The following is a 17,690-nucleotide window of genomic DNA, read 5'->3' as shown; positions in this document are numbered from 1 at the left end:
TTATTTCGATTTTTATACCGCCCTTCTCCCGGAGGACTCAGGGCGGTGTACAGCCAATTTAGAAGTGACAGAACCATTCACTGGCTTCATTACTGTGGCTTGAGTGGCAGTGGCAGATGAAGGCAGATCTTAAGCTGACACAAAATTGGGTAGAAAGAATTACAATCGAACTGTGAAGGGAAAGCCTGTTGCTTTCCAAATGTTGTGAATTTATAATTCTCAGCAACCCTCATGTCTGGCTATGTTAGTTGGAATTGCTACACGTGGAAGACCACAAATGCCTCACCCTGATCTATCTACACATAAAAAAATTAACTCCTCTATCCACAACAGAATTTCTGTATAACAAACTTTACTGAATATTTCTGATGTTGAAACAAAATTGCAGTGTGTTCCCAAGGCAACATATAATACAATCAATTTAAAATGTATTGAAATTAATACTAGCACAGAAGATCAATAGGAAAACCATAAAATATACAAACCACAAACTATCAATCTATTTCAGTTACTGCTTTCTAATAGAAAGAATAATAGTATAGACCAGAGCCCAAAGCACTTTGGAGAGATGTCAGGGCATTGGGGAGAAAGGTTGCTTCTAGGTTGAGAACACTGTTCAGATGCAAATATTCTATTGCTTCTGGGAGTAGGATGAGAAACATAAAGGAGATTTGGACTGTCTAGAGAAAAACATTGGAAACATGGTAGAAAATGAATCTTTTTATATACTGAGAGTTCTAGAATGTCAGATTTGATTGATGTCCTAATGGGCTACTAATTTGCTTGTAATAAACATAGTCTTTATAGTAGGGATACTGAATACTGAGGAAGCAACTGCAACTGAATTCCTGTAGTGGAGGGTATGGACCTCACTTGACCCAGACAGCACCCATAAACACCCTCCCCTTGGGAACATGTCAGGATGGGAAGCAGGGGTGCAGTTTTCTTTGCAATCTGCTGCTGTCTTTATTTCCCCCTCACTCCAGCAAAATGGCTGGCAGTTCCACAAGCCATCTGAGGAGGAGGAGTAATTTCTGATGCTGCCTCCCAGTCTCCCACAAGCAACATTAATGGGGAAGTTTTTGTTTTGTTTTTTTTTTTGTTTACATTTATATCCCGCCCTTCTCCGAAGACTCAGGGCGGCTTACAGTGTATAAGGCAATAGTCTCATTCTATTTGTATATTTTTACAAAGTCAACTTATTGCCCCCCCAACAATCTGGGTCCTCATTTTACCTACCTTATAAAGGATGGAAGGCTGAGTCAACCTTGGGCCGGGCTCGAACCTGCAGTAATTGCAGGCTACTGTGTTCTTAATAAGCCTTAATAACAGGCTTTTACCAGCGTGAGCTAAACCGGCCCCTGGAAGAAGGTCAGAAGTTGCTATGGTCATTTTGTTTCTCTGTTTAGGTAAAGAATTATTTCTGAAACGATGTCCTGATGAGTAAGAGGATGTCTTGTTATAACTAAATTCTTAACTCATGTAACTCATATACTCTTTAATTTGTTGTTCCAAAGTTGCTTTTTCAAGAAGCAACTGGATTTTCTTGTTTTTCTTTAAAGACTTTTCACTCCTCATCCAAGAAGCGTCATCAGTTCTGACTGGATGGTGGGGAATGGAAGGATTCAGTGATGGGATTCTGCCGGTTCTAGGCAGTTCGGCCGAACCGTTTGTTAAATTGCCAGTTCGCCCCGCCCCTTGACCCTCCCCTCCCCACCATTACTTACCGGCCTCCCAGCAAATTGCTGGCTCGCACTCTCCTCCCCCCTGGGAGCACACTGAAGAACCGCTTGTTAAATGTCTGGCTCAGCCACCCCATGCCCGGCCCCGCCCCACCACTATTTAATGGCCTCGGAACACACCGAGGCATTTTTTAAATTGCTGGCTCACCCGCCCATCGCCCCGCCCCACCACTATTTATTGGCCTCACTCGCAGAGTTGCACAGTTTGCCTTAGTGACACACTGAGGCATAGCTGTAGCTATCCCTATCCTTTCCTCGTGGCCCAGCCTTTGCTACTTTTGCCGCTGCCAACCACTCTGTTCCCCATCTTGGACAGTCCACCTCAGACTGCCCTGACTGCTCCAGCAGCAGAAGACAAGTACAGCCGAGTGCTGCCCCTGGGGAAGCAGGACTGGAAAAGGTGGTTGACCTACCCCCATCCAAGCACCTTGCTGTCCACGCCGCCGCCGACCACAGCCTACCCCCATCCAAGTGTCTCACTAGCCATGCAGCCACCAGCCACTAGTGAGGTGCTTGGATAAGGGTAGCCTACGGTTGGCAGCCGCATGGCCAGCGAGGTGCTTGGAACGGGTAGCTAGCGAGATGCTTGGATGGGGTAGCCAGCAGCTTGTAGCCGCTGCCCACCAATCCATGCACCTTGCTGCCCACCCGATCCAAGCTCCACGTGGCCGCCGACCGAAGCCTGCCTGTATCCAAGCGTCTCGCTGGCTAGCAAGAGGCTTGGATGCAGGCAGGCTGTCGGCGTCACGCGCTGATTGGTGAGCAGGTGCATGGATCGGGTGGACAGCAGCTCTTGGCCGCTGCCCACCAATCCATGCACCTTGCTGCCCACCCGATCCAAGTGCCACGCAGCCGCCAACTGAAGTCTGCCTGCATCCAAGCGTCTCTCTAGCCAGCCCATTCAAGCACCTCGCTGGATAGTTTTATTCAGCCAACACTTGACTCCCTACAGCTATTTTTTCACCTGCCCAAAATCCAGCTCTCTGCAAAAGATTGAATGTTTTAGCCTTGTTCTCACTGGCTCTGTCACTTAATACGATGGCTGTATAATAAACTAGCATCTAAAGTTGCAACAAAGGGGCTGCAAGACAGAAGGCTTGCCAACAGACCTTGCAGACTTTGGATGCTGGTTTATTAATATAGCCCCTGGATACAGAAATGAAGCCAGCCTCTGGGATATATCCTAAATAAATGGACACTTTGTTGAGCTTTATCCAAAATATCACTGGGCATCGTATTGATAATATCTATCTATCTATCCATCCATCCATCCATCCATCCATCCATCCATCCATCCATCCATCTTTCTATTTTTCTATCATATTGAGCTGAATAAAATTGCTCATAGTGTCATCCTTTCTGTGTCAAAGTTGACACAGCTCATTCTCAAATGCCTATAGTGCACTCCTAATTTTGAGTTCATTTGCTCAACAGTTTTAAGTATGCATCAAAAATACACTGCTCTTTTCCAATTCCCATTCATACTCTGGCTAAATGAAAAGAAAAAAAACCTTGAAGACAATCTTTTCCCCCAAAACAAAGAATAGAATTACCATATTGCCAGCAAATGTAAGATGGGACATGCAACCTCTCGCCCTCCAATTTTAAAGAGAATTTTTTTCAGGAGCAGCATAGATTTCTTTTGGTTATAATGCAGCCATAACTCTGAGATATGTTTTTATACCCAAGAGCTAATGGCTAATTTACCAATTACTGCAAAGACAACAAAGCACAAATCAGTATGATAACTCTATCCCAATTGTGGAAGAACTGAGATGACTCTCTGGGCAGGTGTAATTGACAATTACTGTGATGCATTTTGAATAAAAAATCATACATAACTGCTTGATTGGGAAAACAGTGTATTTTATGAGACTCCACAACAGGATTCATATACAGGAAATTCTCAGGCAAGAAATGTTAGAATACCAGGGCAGGGCCAGCCTACCCTACCCCATTTGGAGAAAGAGTGATGGAGAGAAAGAGGGGGGCAGAAAATGATGAAGGAGAGAAAGAGAGATGAAGGATAGAAGGGGAGAAAGATGAAGAAGAGAAAAGGGGGGAGAAAGATGGAGAGAAAGAGAGGGAGGGAGAAAGAGAGATTAAGGAGAGAAAGATGGAGAGAACGATAAAAGAAAGAAAGAGAGATGAAGGATAGAAGGGGGAGAAAGATGAAGAAGAGAAAAGGGAGAAAGATGGAGAGAAAGGGAATGAGGGAGAAAGAGATTAAGGAGAGAAAGATGGAGAGAGAGATGAAGGAGAGAGAGATGAAGGATAGAAGGGGAGAAAGATGAAGAAGAGAAAGGGAAAGAGGGAGGAGAAAGAGAGATTAAGGAGAGAAAGATTGAGAGAAAGAGGGGGAAGAAAGATGAAGGAGAGAAAGAGGGAGGGAGAAAGAGATTAAGGAGAGAAAGAGAGAAAGGGGGAGAAAGAGATGGAGAGAAAAAGGGAGGGAGAATGGATTTGTTCTGGTAATTGGTTTAAAAAGCATGGCATTGAAAAAGTGACTTATGACCGTTTTTCACACTTACGAACATTGCAGCAAACAGTCATTAGGGCAAAGAAGCTATGTCACATGCCCACCCGGTCACATGAAGCACCGCAGTTGTGACATGAGTGACATGGTTATTAAAAATGCTGCAATAGGGATAAATGATGACCGGACATAAGTGTGAGGACTGATCAAAAGTGTGAGAACCTGTCAGAAATCACTTTTTTCAGTCCTCTGGATAGTCCCTTTGTGCATAAATGGGCATAAATGTGAGGATGGTCATAAGTGCGAGGACTGGTCAGAAATGACTTTTTTTAGCCCTCTGAGTAGTTTCTATGCCCATAGCCAGGCCCACCCGGTCACATGATCAGCTAGCCACGCCCACCCAGTCACATGATCAGCTAGCACGCCCACCCAGTCACATGACCACGAAGCCACACCCCAAAATAAGCCACGCCCACAGAACCGGTTGTTAAAAAATTTGAATCCCACCACTGGAAGGATTTACACATATCTGACCATCATTTTTATAGCATGATAACTTCAGGATGTTGGGTAGAATGAGACCGAGGTTCTTCCCTCAAGTTCTTACTTTATTATTTATTTTTACTTACTGAAGCCCTCCATCTTCTTCAGAGGATACCATAGCATATCAGAAGCAGCAGTAAATGCCACAGAAGTCAGACAGACAGTCTGTGTCTAGGCTCACCTTTTGAAATCAGGAAGAGATGTGATTCATAACTGGATTTTATTTTTTCAGGGATAAAGGGAAGCAAGATACATATAAATCCTGAAAAATAAATTTATAAAGAGAATTTGTGCATTGCAAGGTCCATATATTAGCAACTTTACCTCCATTTGAAAAAACCCAAGGAAACAAAAAAAGATACAGGAGTGCTGTATAAAAAGAAGTATGAATATCTCTATTTCTATTTTTTCTACTTTGCTGCAAGGAGATGGTGTGATCATCCCTCCCCCCTCACAGTCTATATCTAGACTGAAATAATTGGCCTTTTTCTATAGGTATTTATTTACCTGCAATTGAAGATACCCTGAGCAAATCTTAAGCCTTGCTGCTGGACCACCATTTAATTTTATGAAAAGCAGCAGTTTTGCTGATTAAATTGTATTTCTAGATTTTTTTGTTAGGATTATATACATTTAATATTGTTTAGCATTGTACAATCTTTAACATTCCTATAATTACAGTATTGATATTTTGATTGGGAGGCTTGGCATTTTGCAAGCTTTCTTTTAATAATATGGGCTGCTTTGGGTTAGTTTACATCAAAAATTATCTGTAACAAAAACCAGGTCTACATGCGAAGATTCAGTTTAACTGATTCATTGGTAAAAGGCCTTCTCAACTAAAGGTTCAGCACCTGGTTAGACTTAAGGGTCAATGGCAGTCACGGGGGGGGGGAGTGTTGGACAGTTGATTTGTGGCTACGTAGTGATTCTATAGGCTGATCCCTCTTTTCTCCCCGCCCCCTGGCTCTGCCAGTCTTTCTCCTTATAAAAAGCAGCACACAGGCAAATTGTGATGATGATAACAGTTCACCATCCATCCAGCTCACCAACACTATGAGCAGGGATTTTTATTTTACTTCTTGAATGGTGGCATTGCAACAAGTTTCATCTGGCAAAGTCTACTCTTTTTCACTAGTTGTACAAAAGCCCCACTTTTACTGCTCCTGGACATCTTAGTCCATAATCGTATTGGTGTTTTTTTTTTAAGGTAGAACTCTTAACACTGTATCACATTGTATCACAATCATAGAGAAACTATAACTGCATGGCAGTGCACGTGCTTTGCATGCTGGAGGACCTGCATTACTATCTATTATCTTCAGCTTTAAAAAAAGGTTCTTGGAACTGAATTAGAAAAGATTTAATTTCTACAGTTTTGGATAATTGGCAGAGAAAAGAAACAATACTGGTCAAATCAGACCCTTGGTGATTCAGCATAAGGCATTCTGTTTGTATTCTAGTAATTGCATTTTGTAAGCAGAAAAATGTAAGCCATTTGAGTTCCATTGCTTAAATAAACCAAAATATTTCTGAATTCCTACTAGAGCAACTTTCCATTGCCCAAAAGACAGTAATCAGCCCATCTAAATGCTAAGCAACTATCTCCTTAGTCTTCCTAAGATTAACAGCAAAAAGTAGTGGGCATTCAGGCATTTCAAAAAAACCCTAGTAAATTGTATTATTTCACATGTATTTCAAGATAACATGTGAAGAAACTTTCAACTTATCTTCTAACCGCTTCCTTGCAGTATTACAAATGTAGGTAAATGAAGGCAACTTCAAAAATCTAAAGATTTTTGTTATATTTACTATATTGAAGTCAAGTATAAAACTTTCAATGTATTTTTCTTTTTCTTCATATCCCTAAGATGGTGCTTTCTTGCTCATTTCCATATCCAACCATATTTCAGTTTTTTCATTGGGTGAGAAAGAATATCTGCAGCATGTTTCAATTTACTAGTGGTTTCTCTTTCCCTTCTTATTAGAAGAAAAATTATAAAGGACAAGAAGTATGGCAGACGATAGGAAAGATGAAGCTAAGGCACCGCACTGGACCTCAGGTCAGATAGCAGAAGCTTCTTCACATCCACATGCCGCAGAGATGAAGGAGCAAAGTGGCACAGGGGAAGGACTGGTCAGAAGTTCTAATGGGTTTCCATACAAAGAGGATGAAGCTGGAGAATATGGTGCACATGGACCACAGAGCTCATATTCCAGAACCAAAGAGAATGGAATCAATGGAGAACTAACTACAGGAGAGAAAGACACTGCAGGTAAATTATCCAAAGACTACTCTTCTCTTGTTCTTGAAATCCTTGCTTTTAAGGGAGAAAGCACTGCAGAGAATATTTTTTTAGGCAATAGCATCCTATTAACTTGTATCAGCTTAAGCTTCCGCAGGTAACATAGTTATGTTATTAAAAACCACTGTGCAGGGTATTTGAATTGGGATCTAATTTTGAAAGTGGGAAGAATGCACCGCACAGAAAGAAAAGTGTTTACATGTATTGCTCTTAGGTGTAGTTGTAGTATTTTCAGGCTAGAAAGCCACTGAGTTCTTAACAAGGGCTTACTAGCAAGAGCAGAAACATTGGGCTGAAGTCTAGTTGCTGAACAGAGTCAAAGTCTAACTTAAACAAAGTCATGCTTCTTCCTTAAAATCTAGTTTTCAGAGTGAAAACAATGGCAGACTTTATAAAAATCAATTCTGTGCTACTTTAAAAATTGTTTTACAGCAAAAAAAAAAAGAAAGGGATGCTAGTGTATCATTATAGCACTAAATGAAGCTAGTAATGTCACATATATTTTTCTTGCATTTATAATGGAATTAGCTGTTGTTGTTAAAATAAAAGTAGTCCTCCCCTACATGGCATTGGTTTCTTAGTCTGTCCACCTTGCAGGCCGACACCTGCTTTGATTAAAGCCTAAGCAGCTATTTAATGTTAATGGCAATAAGATCTGATTTTCTTTTAGTAGTTCCACATTGCTTTACATACATTCTGTATGAAACAACTTTTATCAATAAAGGATAAGAGATCTTGGTCTATTCATGCAACTTACTGTGATTCTGACATAGATGCCCTCCTTCTGCAGAGGCAGATACCATTTCAGTGTCTTCCAGCTTTCCGTAACACAGCTCTATGAATGGAAAATAAACAGATCTGGAGAACATATTGTTATAACAGCCCCTTGCCTGCTGAATGCTGTTTTTAATTCTAGCAAACGAGAACATTTTTTAATGGAGGGGTATGTCTCATATTCTTTGGGATGTGTAGGCCAGGCTCAGGAGATAGATAATACTTTCAGGCTAATTGTTTGGTTTGGTTTTTTTTTTAATTTAATTTAATTTATTTTTATTTATTGAATTTTTATACCGCCCTTCTCCCGAAGGACTCAGGGCGGTTCACAGCCAAGATAAAACAGCAATAATATACAGATAAAACAAGAGTTAAAAAACTTATTAGATGTAAGGCCAAATTAAAACATTTAAAACCATAAAAACCCCATAAAATTTGTATCAAATATTAAAAGCTATTTAAAATTCCTATGCCAGTCCTGCGCAAATAAACAGATATGTCTTCAGCTCGCGGCGGAAGGTCCGAAGGTCAGGCAGTTGACGAAGTCCAGGGGGAAGTTTATTCCAGAGGGTGGGAGCCCCCACAGAGAAGGCCCTTCCCCTGAGGGCCGCCAGCCAACATTGCTTGGCGGACGGCACCCTTAGAAGGCCCTCTCTGTGCGAGCGTACGGGTCGGTGGGAGGCATTTGGTAGCAGCAGGCGGTCCCATAAGTACTCTGGCCCTAAGCCATGGAGCGCTTTAAAGGTAGTAACCAAAACCTTGAAGTGCACCCGAAAGACCACAGGTAGCCAGTGCAGCCTGCGCAGGGGTGGTGTTACATGGGAGCCACGTGCGGCTCCCTCTATCACCCACGCAGCTGCATTCTGAACCAACTGGAGCCTCCGGGTGCTCTTCAAGGGGAGCCCCATGTAGAGAGCATTGCAGTAATCCAAGCGAGAGGTAACAAGAGCATGAGTGACCGTGCATAGGGCATCCCGGTCAAGGAAGGGGCGCAACTGGCGAATCAGGTGAACCTGATAAAAAGCTCTCCTGGAGACGGTCGTCAAGTGATCTTCAAACGACAACCGCCCATCCAGGAGAACGCCCAAGTTGCACACCCTCTCCACCGGGGCCAATGATTCGCCCCCAACAGTCAGCCACGGCTGCAGCTGACTGTACCGGGGTGCCGGCATCCACAGCCACTCTGTCTTGGAGGGATTGAACTTGAGCCTGTTTCTCCCCATCCAGACCCGTACGGCTTCCAGGCACCGGGACAGTACTTCGATAGCTTCGTTGGGGTGGCCTAGGGTGGAGAAGTACAGCTGCGTATCGTCAGCGTACAGTTGGTATCTCACCCCGAAGCCACTGATGATCTCACCCAGCGGCTTCATATAGATGTTGAACAGGAGAGGCGAGAGAATCGACCCCTGCGGCACCCCACACGTGAGGCGCCTCGCGGTCAATCTCTGCCCCCCTGCCAACACTGTCTGCAACCGGTCAGAGAGATAGGAGGAGAATCACCAATAAACGGTGCCTCCCACTCCCAAACTCCCCAGCTGGTGGAGCAGGATACCATGGTCGATGGTATCAAAAGCCACTGAGAGATCTAATAGGACCATCTAATAGGTTCAATCACTCTTGAAGTTTCCATTCTGAGGCAAAAAATGTTTTATTGTACTCAGAGATGTCCATGTTGTTGTTGTTGTTATTGTTGTTATCATTTTTTTCTTCCCACACCCCTCCTTGCCTATGAACATCCTAATTATACTCATAAAGGCAATCAGGCTCCAATGAATAGGCTTCTCTTTTGAATTCTGTATTGCCATCCTAGAAAGTCAATAAAATTATTCATTCCACGACAAACGTTGTTAGTAATTACAGCAGAAGGATTTCTTGCCTTTAGGTGTCTTGGCAATTACGCAGATTTAAGCAGTTTGATTGCTTTCCATTTGCTTCCTTATTGTTGTTAATGATGCACAAGATAACTACCATAATAAGCTTAGTTGCCATTACAAATCCAAAAGCAAAAACAAAAACCCAACCCCAAAATAAGTATGGTCAATTTTTTAAAAAAACTATATTTGATCTAGTATTTCATGTATTAAGATATAAAATTTATGGTTCTTCAACACAAGAAGCAGTGCTCGATAGAGTACTTCCAGCAGGATGGAATGCTTTAACCATCAGGAAGAAGAACATCTTCTGAAGAAGAAAAAATGTACATCTTGGGGAATATATGTGAGCAGGATAGCTAACATCTGATCTTCAGAAATTCTGATGAATGAATTACCTGAGCCACCAAAATTTGAGATTACACAGTTAAAAATTATACATATTTTTGCCAACAGAGTAATCTTTTAAAATGAGAAATTACTTCCTTTCCAACAATGGGAGATATTTTTTTTGGTCATAAAACGGCATCATGATGTATCAAAAGATTTTTTTTAGCAGCAGTATAGGAGAAGAATTGACATGTTAAAGCATATGCACTGTGTGCATGAAAGAGCAATAGTAAATGCAGATCTTAGACAGTATTTTTCCAGTAGGTGGGAAATAACTTTTCTGTGAATAGAAGAAGCATTTTGCTAGTTGAAAGGCATCACTGGATCCCTAGTATCATTAAAATTATTAGTAGTTTATGGAAGCCAATAGTGAACTGGAAAATTACATATTATCCAATTGCGTATTAAATTTTTGTAGCCCCAAACCGCTGCACTGTGTTCAGTTTGTTTGCAAATATATATATTTTCCACCATCTATTTAAATAGCACTTAGACTTATATACTGCTTCACAGTGCCTTACAGCCCTCTCTAAGCAGTTTACAGAGTCAGCATATTGCCCCCAACAATCTGGCTCCTCATTTTACCCACCTCGGAAGGATGGAAGCAGTGGTGGGATTCAGCTGGTTCAGGCTGGTTCAGGCAAACCGGTAGTTAAATTGTTGGCTGGCTCCGCTCCTCCCCTCCCTGCCCATTCCAGGAGTCCCTACACACCCCATTTTCGCTCCCAGGTTAGTGCAGGGAGGCCTCCTAAGCCCAAAACAGGGCATGGGTGGGTGCATCCCTCTGCGGCCCATTTTTGCTCTCGGGGGTGCAGGAGGCTGAGTACTGCCTGTCACACCCCCAGCCAACCCATCATGGCCAGGCCCACCCTGTTGGTCATTAGGGCAGAGAACCGATTGTTAAATTATTTGAATCCAGCCGCTGATGGAAGGCTGAGTCAGCCTTGAGATGGTGAGATTCAAGCTGCCAAACTGCTGGCAGCCAGTGATCTGCAGAAGTAGCCTGCAGTACTGCACTCTAACCACTGCACCACGGTGGCTCCATTGCTAAATACATTAGTGCTTAATTTTTTCAAAAAAGAAATTCACCTTGAAGACAAGTTATTTCAGAATAAAACATATAATTGTTTGATGTTTTTATATAACAGAATACATCTTTTAAACTGATTGCACTAGCACTGTAAATTCATATTTCAAATATAAAAAATATGAATAACTTTTAAAACTCCAGACCCTTACATTATTTTTTTGTAAATGCATAGAGACCAGTGTAGAAATATATTTGTTTAATATAATGTGAAATATATTTATGGGAAACTCCTTATACAGGACTAGTTAAGTATACAGTATATTTAAAAAGTAATAAAATGCCCTCTGCTGGGAACACTTTTTGTACATTATTTCATTGCATTATCTTTGTAATTGGAAATAAAATTTAATCTTAGTTTGTTGTATTGGAGCAAGCTCTCAGTGAATCATAGTGTAACTTGTCAGGAAGTTTCAGCTAAAACCAGGACAGGAAAGCAATTGCAGTTGATGCCTTTTGGATTGATGGGTATGGCAGCTTTCATCTCCTGTACTCTGCCTCAAATAGTTTTATCTCTATCAAAGTGGCTGCAGTTTGTATCTAAGGGTATTTTCTGCCTACACTAGTGTATTCTTATAATGATGGGTGCATGTTTGGCTTGATCTGTGTATAAAGACAGTATGAAATTACTATCACATGATGAGTCTTAGAGTCCCTCTTAATTGCCATTTTACCAAGACTACCCATGCAAAGTATATTTTCTTCTTAACACATTCCATTGTATGCCTTCAGGGCATTACGTTTTGTAATAGGACTTTGAACGTATGATTAAGTATACTTTTTAAAAAGGTAGGTCTATTAGAGTTCTGTAGCATGATAAGGACAGTGTATGCTGTGTTAATTCAATAGCAATAGCAATTCAAAAGAATAACATATATCCTCTGCTACTATGACTCCACATAGATTGTTTAAAATCCAAACCTTAGAAGCACTTGATAGTGCAAAGGAAATTTCTTTCACAAATTTCCCCCATGAGTTTGTTTGTGACTGTAATGGTGTGTGGGAATGACTTTGGGAGAAGAAAGGAGGAAAAGCTGTGGCCTGGATCAGAGTTCCCCAATCTTTCTGCCTTTCCAGACCAGTGGGGGAGGGGAGGGGAGAGGAAATGATTCCATGTGAGCGGTGGGCAAGTGTGCATTTCCATTTGCATGAGCGTGCACACATGCAGCTTCATTTGTACAAATGTGTGTGCAGCTCCATTTTCACAAGCAGTGGGCACAGGCGTCCATTGCTTGCACAAATGGTGTGCATGTGCATGTGAATGTGCTCACCCACTGCTTGCATGAGTGGGGATTGGTGTGTGCTTGCCCGCCACTTCTGTGGCATGGTTCCGAACAGCTCAAGGCCTGGTAGTGGACAGCGGCCCAGGGGTTGGAGACTCCTGGCCTAGACAACAGACTGATCTGATCAATGAGTTCTGAGACTGAAAGAGGGGTGGCAGTGGAGAAAGTACCTCAGAAGGGACTTCCTTTTTTACTTTTTGGAGAGTAAAAGTAAGGAAGGGGAGAGGTACTTTCAGGCATGTAAAATTCTTTTAATGCAACCTTGTAATAAATATAAAGCTAGTATAGGTAGTCCTCTACTTAATGGCAACAATTGAGCCCAACATTTCTGTTGCTAAGTAAAGCAGTTATTAAATGAGTTGTGCTCCATTTTACAACCTCTCTGCCACAGTTGTTAAATGAATTACTGCAGTTGTTAAGTGAACCATGTGGTCATTAAGAGAATCTGGCTTCCCCCATTGACTTCTATTTGTCAGAAACCAGCTGGGAAGATTACAAATGGTGATCACTTGATCATGGGACAGTGCAACTGTCATAAATATGTGCCAGTTGCCAAATACCCAAAGTTTAATTATATGACCATGGGGATGCTGCAAAGGCTGTAATGTGAAAATTGGTCATATGTCACTTTTTTCAGTGCAATTGTAATTTAAATGGTCACTGAACAAATGGGTGTAAGTTGAGGACTACCTGTAAATCATAGTCGGCTTCTTGTCTGTACTTCCTCCAAGGCTAACATCAATTTTGCAAGTCTCAAGGTACCATTTTCTTCCTTCACTTTTATTCTCCAAAAGTAGGAGGATCCCTTCGGAGACTTGTTCTCCACATTCTCATCTTCCAATATTCTTTTACAATTTAACCAACATTCTTGAGTTTAAATGCTTTCTGACTGACCTGACAGATTTATTTTTCCAAGGAAGAGTGATTTGGGGAGAGGTCATTTACTTATCCTGCTGTAGACTCTTCTTTATGAATATATTAACATTCTTTCCAGTGAAATTGAATGACTTTTTAAATTATCCATTGGATGATATTTAATTTCCATTCAAGCATATTGGCACATTGCATTTAAAATTTTAAATAATGACATTCTTTTACATATGATGCCTTATGATGAAACCTCAATTTCATTGTATATGATTATTTTAAATAAATCAAACAGAAAATGTAGTTTAAGAAGCATTTTATGGGCCATAGATGAATGCTTCTTCTTCCTGGTCTCAATATGTTTTTGAACTTAACCTCTCAACACTGATTCATTATTTTTCTTCAGTTCATCTCTCTTGACAATGTCTGCAAAATATTGAAGATTGTGAAACGGGTGAAATGCTCCCAGTTCGGATCAGATCGGCCAGTAGCAATGGTGGCGGGTGCTTCAGAGAACCAGTAGCAAAAATCCCTGCGCTCCCCTCCAACTATGCCCACCCAATGCCCAGTCACCCGCTTCCCCGCTTGCTGCTTCTTTTAAAAAATGCTTTTAAAAGGTAAAAAAAGGAAAGGCTCTGATGATCACAGCTGAGCCGCGCGATCGTCAGAGCCTTTTTTTTTACTTTTAAAAGCATTTTTTAAACAACTTATTCTGCCAAATAGGTTGTAAAAAATGCTTTTAAAAGTAAAAGAAAGATTGTGCCACAGCTGATCACCCCTCCCCCACAAACGTTGTTCTATTTACTCCATGCCTTCTTTTGGCTTGCACTGCAGGCACTCACACCTTGCATTCGGTGTGTGGTGAGAAGTGCGCACTGTGCATGTATGCACACAATGCGCATATGCAGCCAGCAAACCAGTAGTAAACCGGTTCACATTTCACCACTGTTGTGAAGTCCACCATTTGCAACTTTGACCACTAGCCACCATGTCCAACTAACCTTATTACATTGATAATGCTTCTGTAAGAGAGAGTAGGATTTTAAAATAAAATTGTATCTATCAAGATGATAGATATTTGTCATTTAAATATATAAATAATATTCTATGAATGAAATCAAGTTTTTGCAATTTAGGACTGTGATTCCCTAAAATCTTCAGTAAATAAACGGCTTCTCAACAGGAGCTCAGAGCTGCCATACCTGGCTTGTAACAATGCTGATGACAGGTGATGATGATCAGTGGCAGCAAAAGGTTAAGAGTTTTCTGCATCTCTTTGAAGTCATCTAATGGTTGCCTGGAGTTTTGTAGCCCACGTCTGATGGCATTCATCCTAGTGTCATTCTTCTACTTCATGGAAGAGTGGAGCACAAGTGCACAGTAAGGAGTAGTTAGGTAGCACCATCTTCTGGACAGGGTCTTTAATTCTCTTGCTATTTTCACTTTATCAGGTTTTTGTTCTGGTCTTGAGGATTAAACCAAATACATTTTTATGTACTTTTCAGATTCCTCACCCTATACTCTATACATTCTTGAATAGATAGTTTGTACTTTACACAGACAATGTTCAAGGACAGCAAGAAAATGTTCTTTGGCCAAGTGAACTGACTACATATAGCTACAAATGGGTTCTACAGCATGGACTGGATTCTGATATCTTTATACCAGATGCAGTGGCTCCTAATAATGTAAGTTTTTATTTGACAGTTAGACAGTAGGTGAAACTTTTCCACAGTAAAGTTGAAAGGTTTGGTCCATTCTAGGAACATTCGTCTCATATTCTTCTGCTGTGATATTTGAGAATGTGACGCTGTTTGCACTGATTGTTAGTGATATTAAAAAAAACCTTAATGCTGGATGAATTCAAAAGTGTGGCTCTACTTTACTTACTTTTAGGAATCAATCTCTCCCTGTGTATTCATTTATTCATATTTAGCATATGATATGACATATGCTAAACAAACAACAAATAAACAAACAATAAATAAAACTATTTACAAATCCATTCTAACTTTCTATATCTGTGAGGGTGTATAGAAATCCAGTGCTAGTAAGTTTGACAATGGTTTATTCTGTTTTTACTGGAGCATTGCAATATTTGTCATATGATTAAGTTTAATGCCATGTTTAGATTAGGAAAATAAAGGCTTCTACTTTATGATTAATTGAGAACATTTTATATTAAAGATCCATGCTTTTACAGTTGATATTTTACAAAACAATAAATAGGAAGTAACTTATTTAGGCAAAAATATTGTAAATTATATTTTGGGTTGAAGATGCTTTAGCTGATCCATACTTGTAGCCACCATTCAAAAGGAGTCAGAAAACATCTATTAATATTTTTATTTTTATTTTATTTATTTTGTCACACAGTATATATAAGCATATATATAAGCGTAAGTATGTAATAACCTAATTGATATAATGAAAGGAAATAATAGGACAGGAACGGTAGGCACTCTTGTGCTCTTATGCACGCCCCTTATCTGCAGGAAATTTACACATGCTTAATACCGATACAAAGTCTGAATGTAAGACTGGATATAAGGATTGGTTTACTTCTTCTAAAAGTGAATATGTTTAGTAGTAAATATTTGATAAATGTCTGGACCACATTACAGTGCCTAGTCCTCAATTACAATGTAGAGAACTGGGATGTTCATCAATTCATGGATTAATGTTTAACTCTATCTTCCCGTATTATGGTATATGGATTTAACCGCTTTACAGATTAACAGAATTGGAAGGGACCTTGTAGGTCATCTAGTCCAATCCCCCGCCTACACCCTACACCATTTTTGACAGATGGCAGTCCGGTCTCATGTTGAAAGCTTTCAGTGATGAAGCTCCCACAACTTCCAAAGGCAAGTTGTTCCACTGGTTGATTGTTCTGTCAGAAAATTTCTCCTTATTTCCTGGTTGAATCTCTCCTTGTTCAGTTTCCATCCATTGTTCCTTGTCTGGTCTTCGGGTGCTTTGGAAAGTAGCTTGACCCCCTCCTCTCTGTGGCAGCCCCTCAAATATTGGAAGATCTTGTCTCCCCTGGTCCTTCTCTTCACTAGACTAGCCATGCCCTAGTTCCTGCAACCGTTCATCGTATGTTTTAGCCTCCAATCCCCTAATCATCTTGGTTGTTCTTCTCTTTCTAGAGTCTCAACATCTTGTTTTATAGTGTGGTGACCAAAACTGGATGCAGTACTCTAGGTGTGATCTTACTAAGCCTTTATAGAGTGGTATTAGTACCTCACTTGATCTTGATTGTATCCCTCTGTTAATGCAATTTAGAATTGTGTTGGCTTTTTTGGCTGCTGCCACATATTTTAGCTCATATTTAGTTGGTTGTCCACTAAGAGACTCCAAGATCTCTCTCACAGTTACTGCTATTAAGCCTGGTTTCACCTAATCTATATGTTTACTTTTGGTTTTGTCTTGCCTAAGTGTAGGATTTAGAAATTTGAAACCAGAGATTTTCAGAAAAGGAACTTTTGACATCTTAATCTGGCCTTCTTCTATCTTTTATCTATTTGGAAAATTTATACTGTTGCCTTTTCACACATGGCACCTTTCGATTTTTTTTAACCCTTGTGGAATGGTATTGGCACCATTTTGACAATATTTCCAAAATGTTTGACCGGAATGGTTAGTCTCTGTTGTACTCAGAGCTTTTGTCCCTGAAGTCCATCCTCCAATCATTTTCCTGTTTCTGGCTTACTTAAATTAAATTTATTAAAAAAAATTAATTTTTATTTATTTTATTTATTGCTGTTCATGCAAGCAAGAAATAACTATAAATAGTATAATGAAGAAATATAATATATAAGTGGATCATAATATAGCCATTCCTGACTTACTTGGTAATAGCAATTCATCATTAGTTGCATAGTGGTCAGTGTCTGAGATTGGAAGCATGCAAAGTTCATGCTTATTTATAGCTAATTTAAATAATATTTATGACATTTTGGAAGTGAAATATTTATTTATTGAAATATTTTAATTACAAGCATCCAAACTGCAATTATATGACTGCAGGAATTGGACTACAACAGCTGTAAGGATGAGGACCAGTTTTAAGTCAGTGCTGTCGTAACTTCAAATGGTTGCTAAACAAATGGCTGTAAGTCAAGGACTACCTTTACTTTTTTAAAGATCATTTGTCTGTCTCTTACTACTGCCATATGATCCTGGGAAAAGATGCAAGAATTTAAAAAAGTTTCAGAAAGATACTGTGTTTGTGTTCCTGTTTTTTTTTCCCCTCATATAAATGTTGGTTATGTGAAATGGTTCATATATATTGATACACACACACATCAATATATATTTATATATCTATATTTTATATATATTTGAA

General features: G+C 40.2%; 1 protein-coding gene across 4 annotated transcripts in view; it reads left to right on the top strand.

Annotated features, from left to right (window-relative positions):
• Positions 1-17,690, top strand: part of MAP2 (microtubule associated protein 2) — a 280,964-nt gene that overhangs the window by 175,213 nt on the left and 88,061 nt on the right. For all 4 annotated transcript variants that reach the window (XM_058186178.1, XM_058186203.1, XM_058186195.1 and 1 more), the window contains exon 5: positions 6,750-7,037. In XM_058186178.1, coding sequence (XP_058042161.1) covers positions 6,776-7,037 — 262 coding nt within the window. In that variant the 5' untranslated portion in view covers positions 6,750-6,775. The remainder of the gene's footprint in view (positions 1-6,749; positions 7,038-17,690) is intronic.

This window comes from Ahaetulla prasina, chromosome 1, assembly GCF_028640845.1.
Source record: "Ahaetulla prasina isolate Xishuangbanna chromosome 1, ASM2864084v1, whole genome shotgun sequence".
NCBI classification, from domain to species: Eukaryota; Metazoa; Chordata; class Lepidosauria; order Squamata; family Colubridae; genus Ahaetulla; species Ahaetulla prasina.
This window is presented reverse-complemented; position numbering and strand designations above follow the sequence as displayed.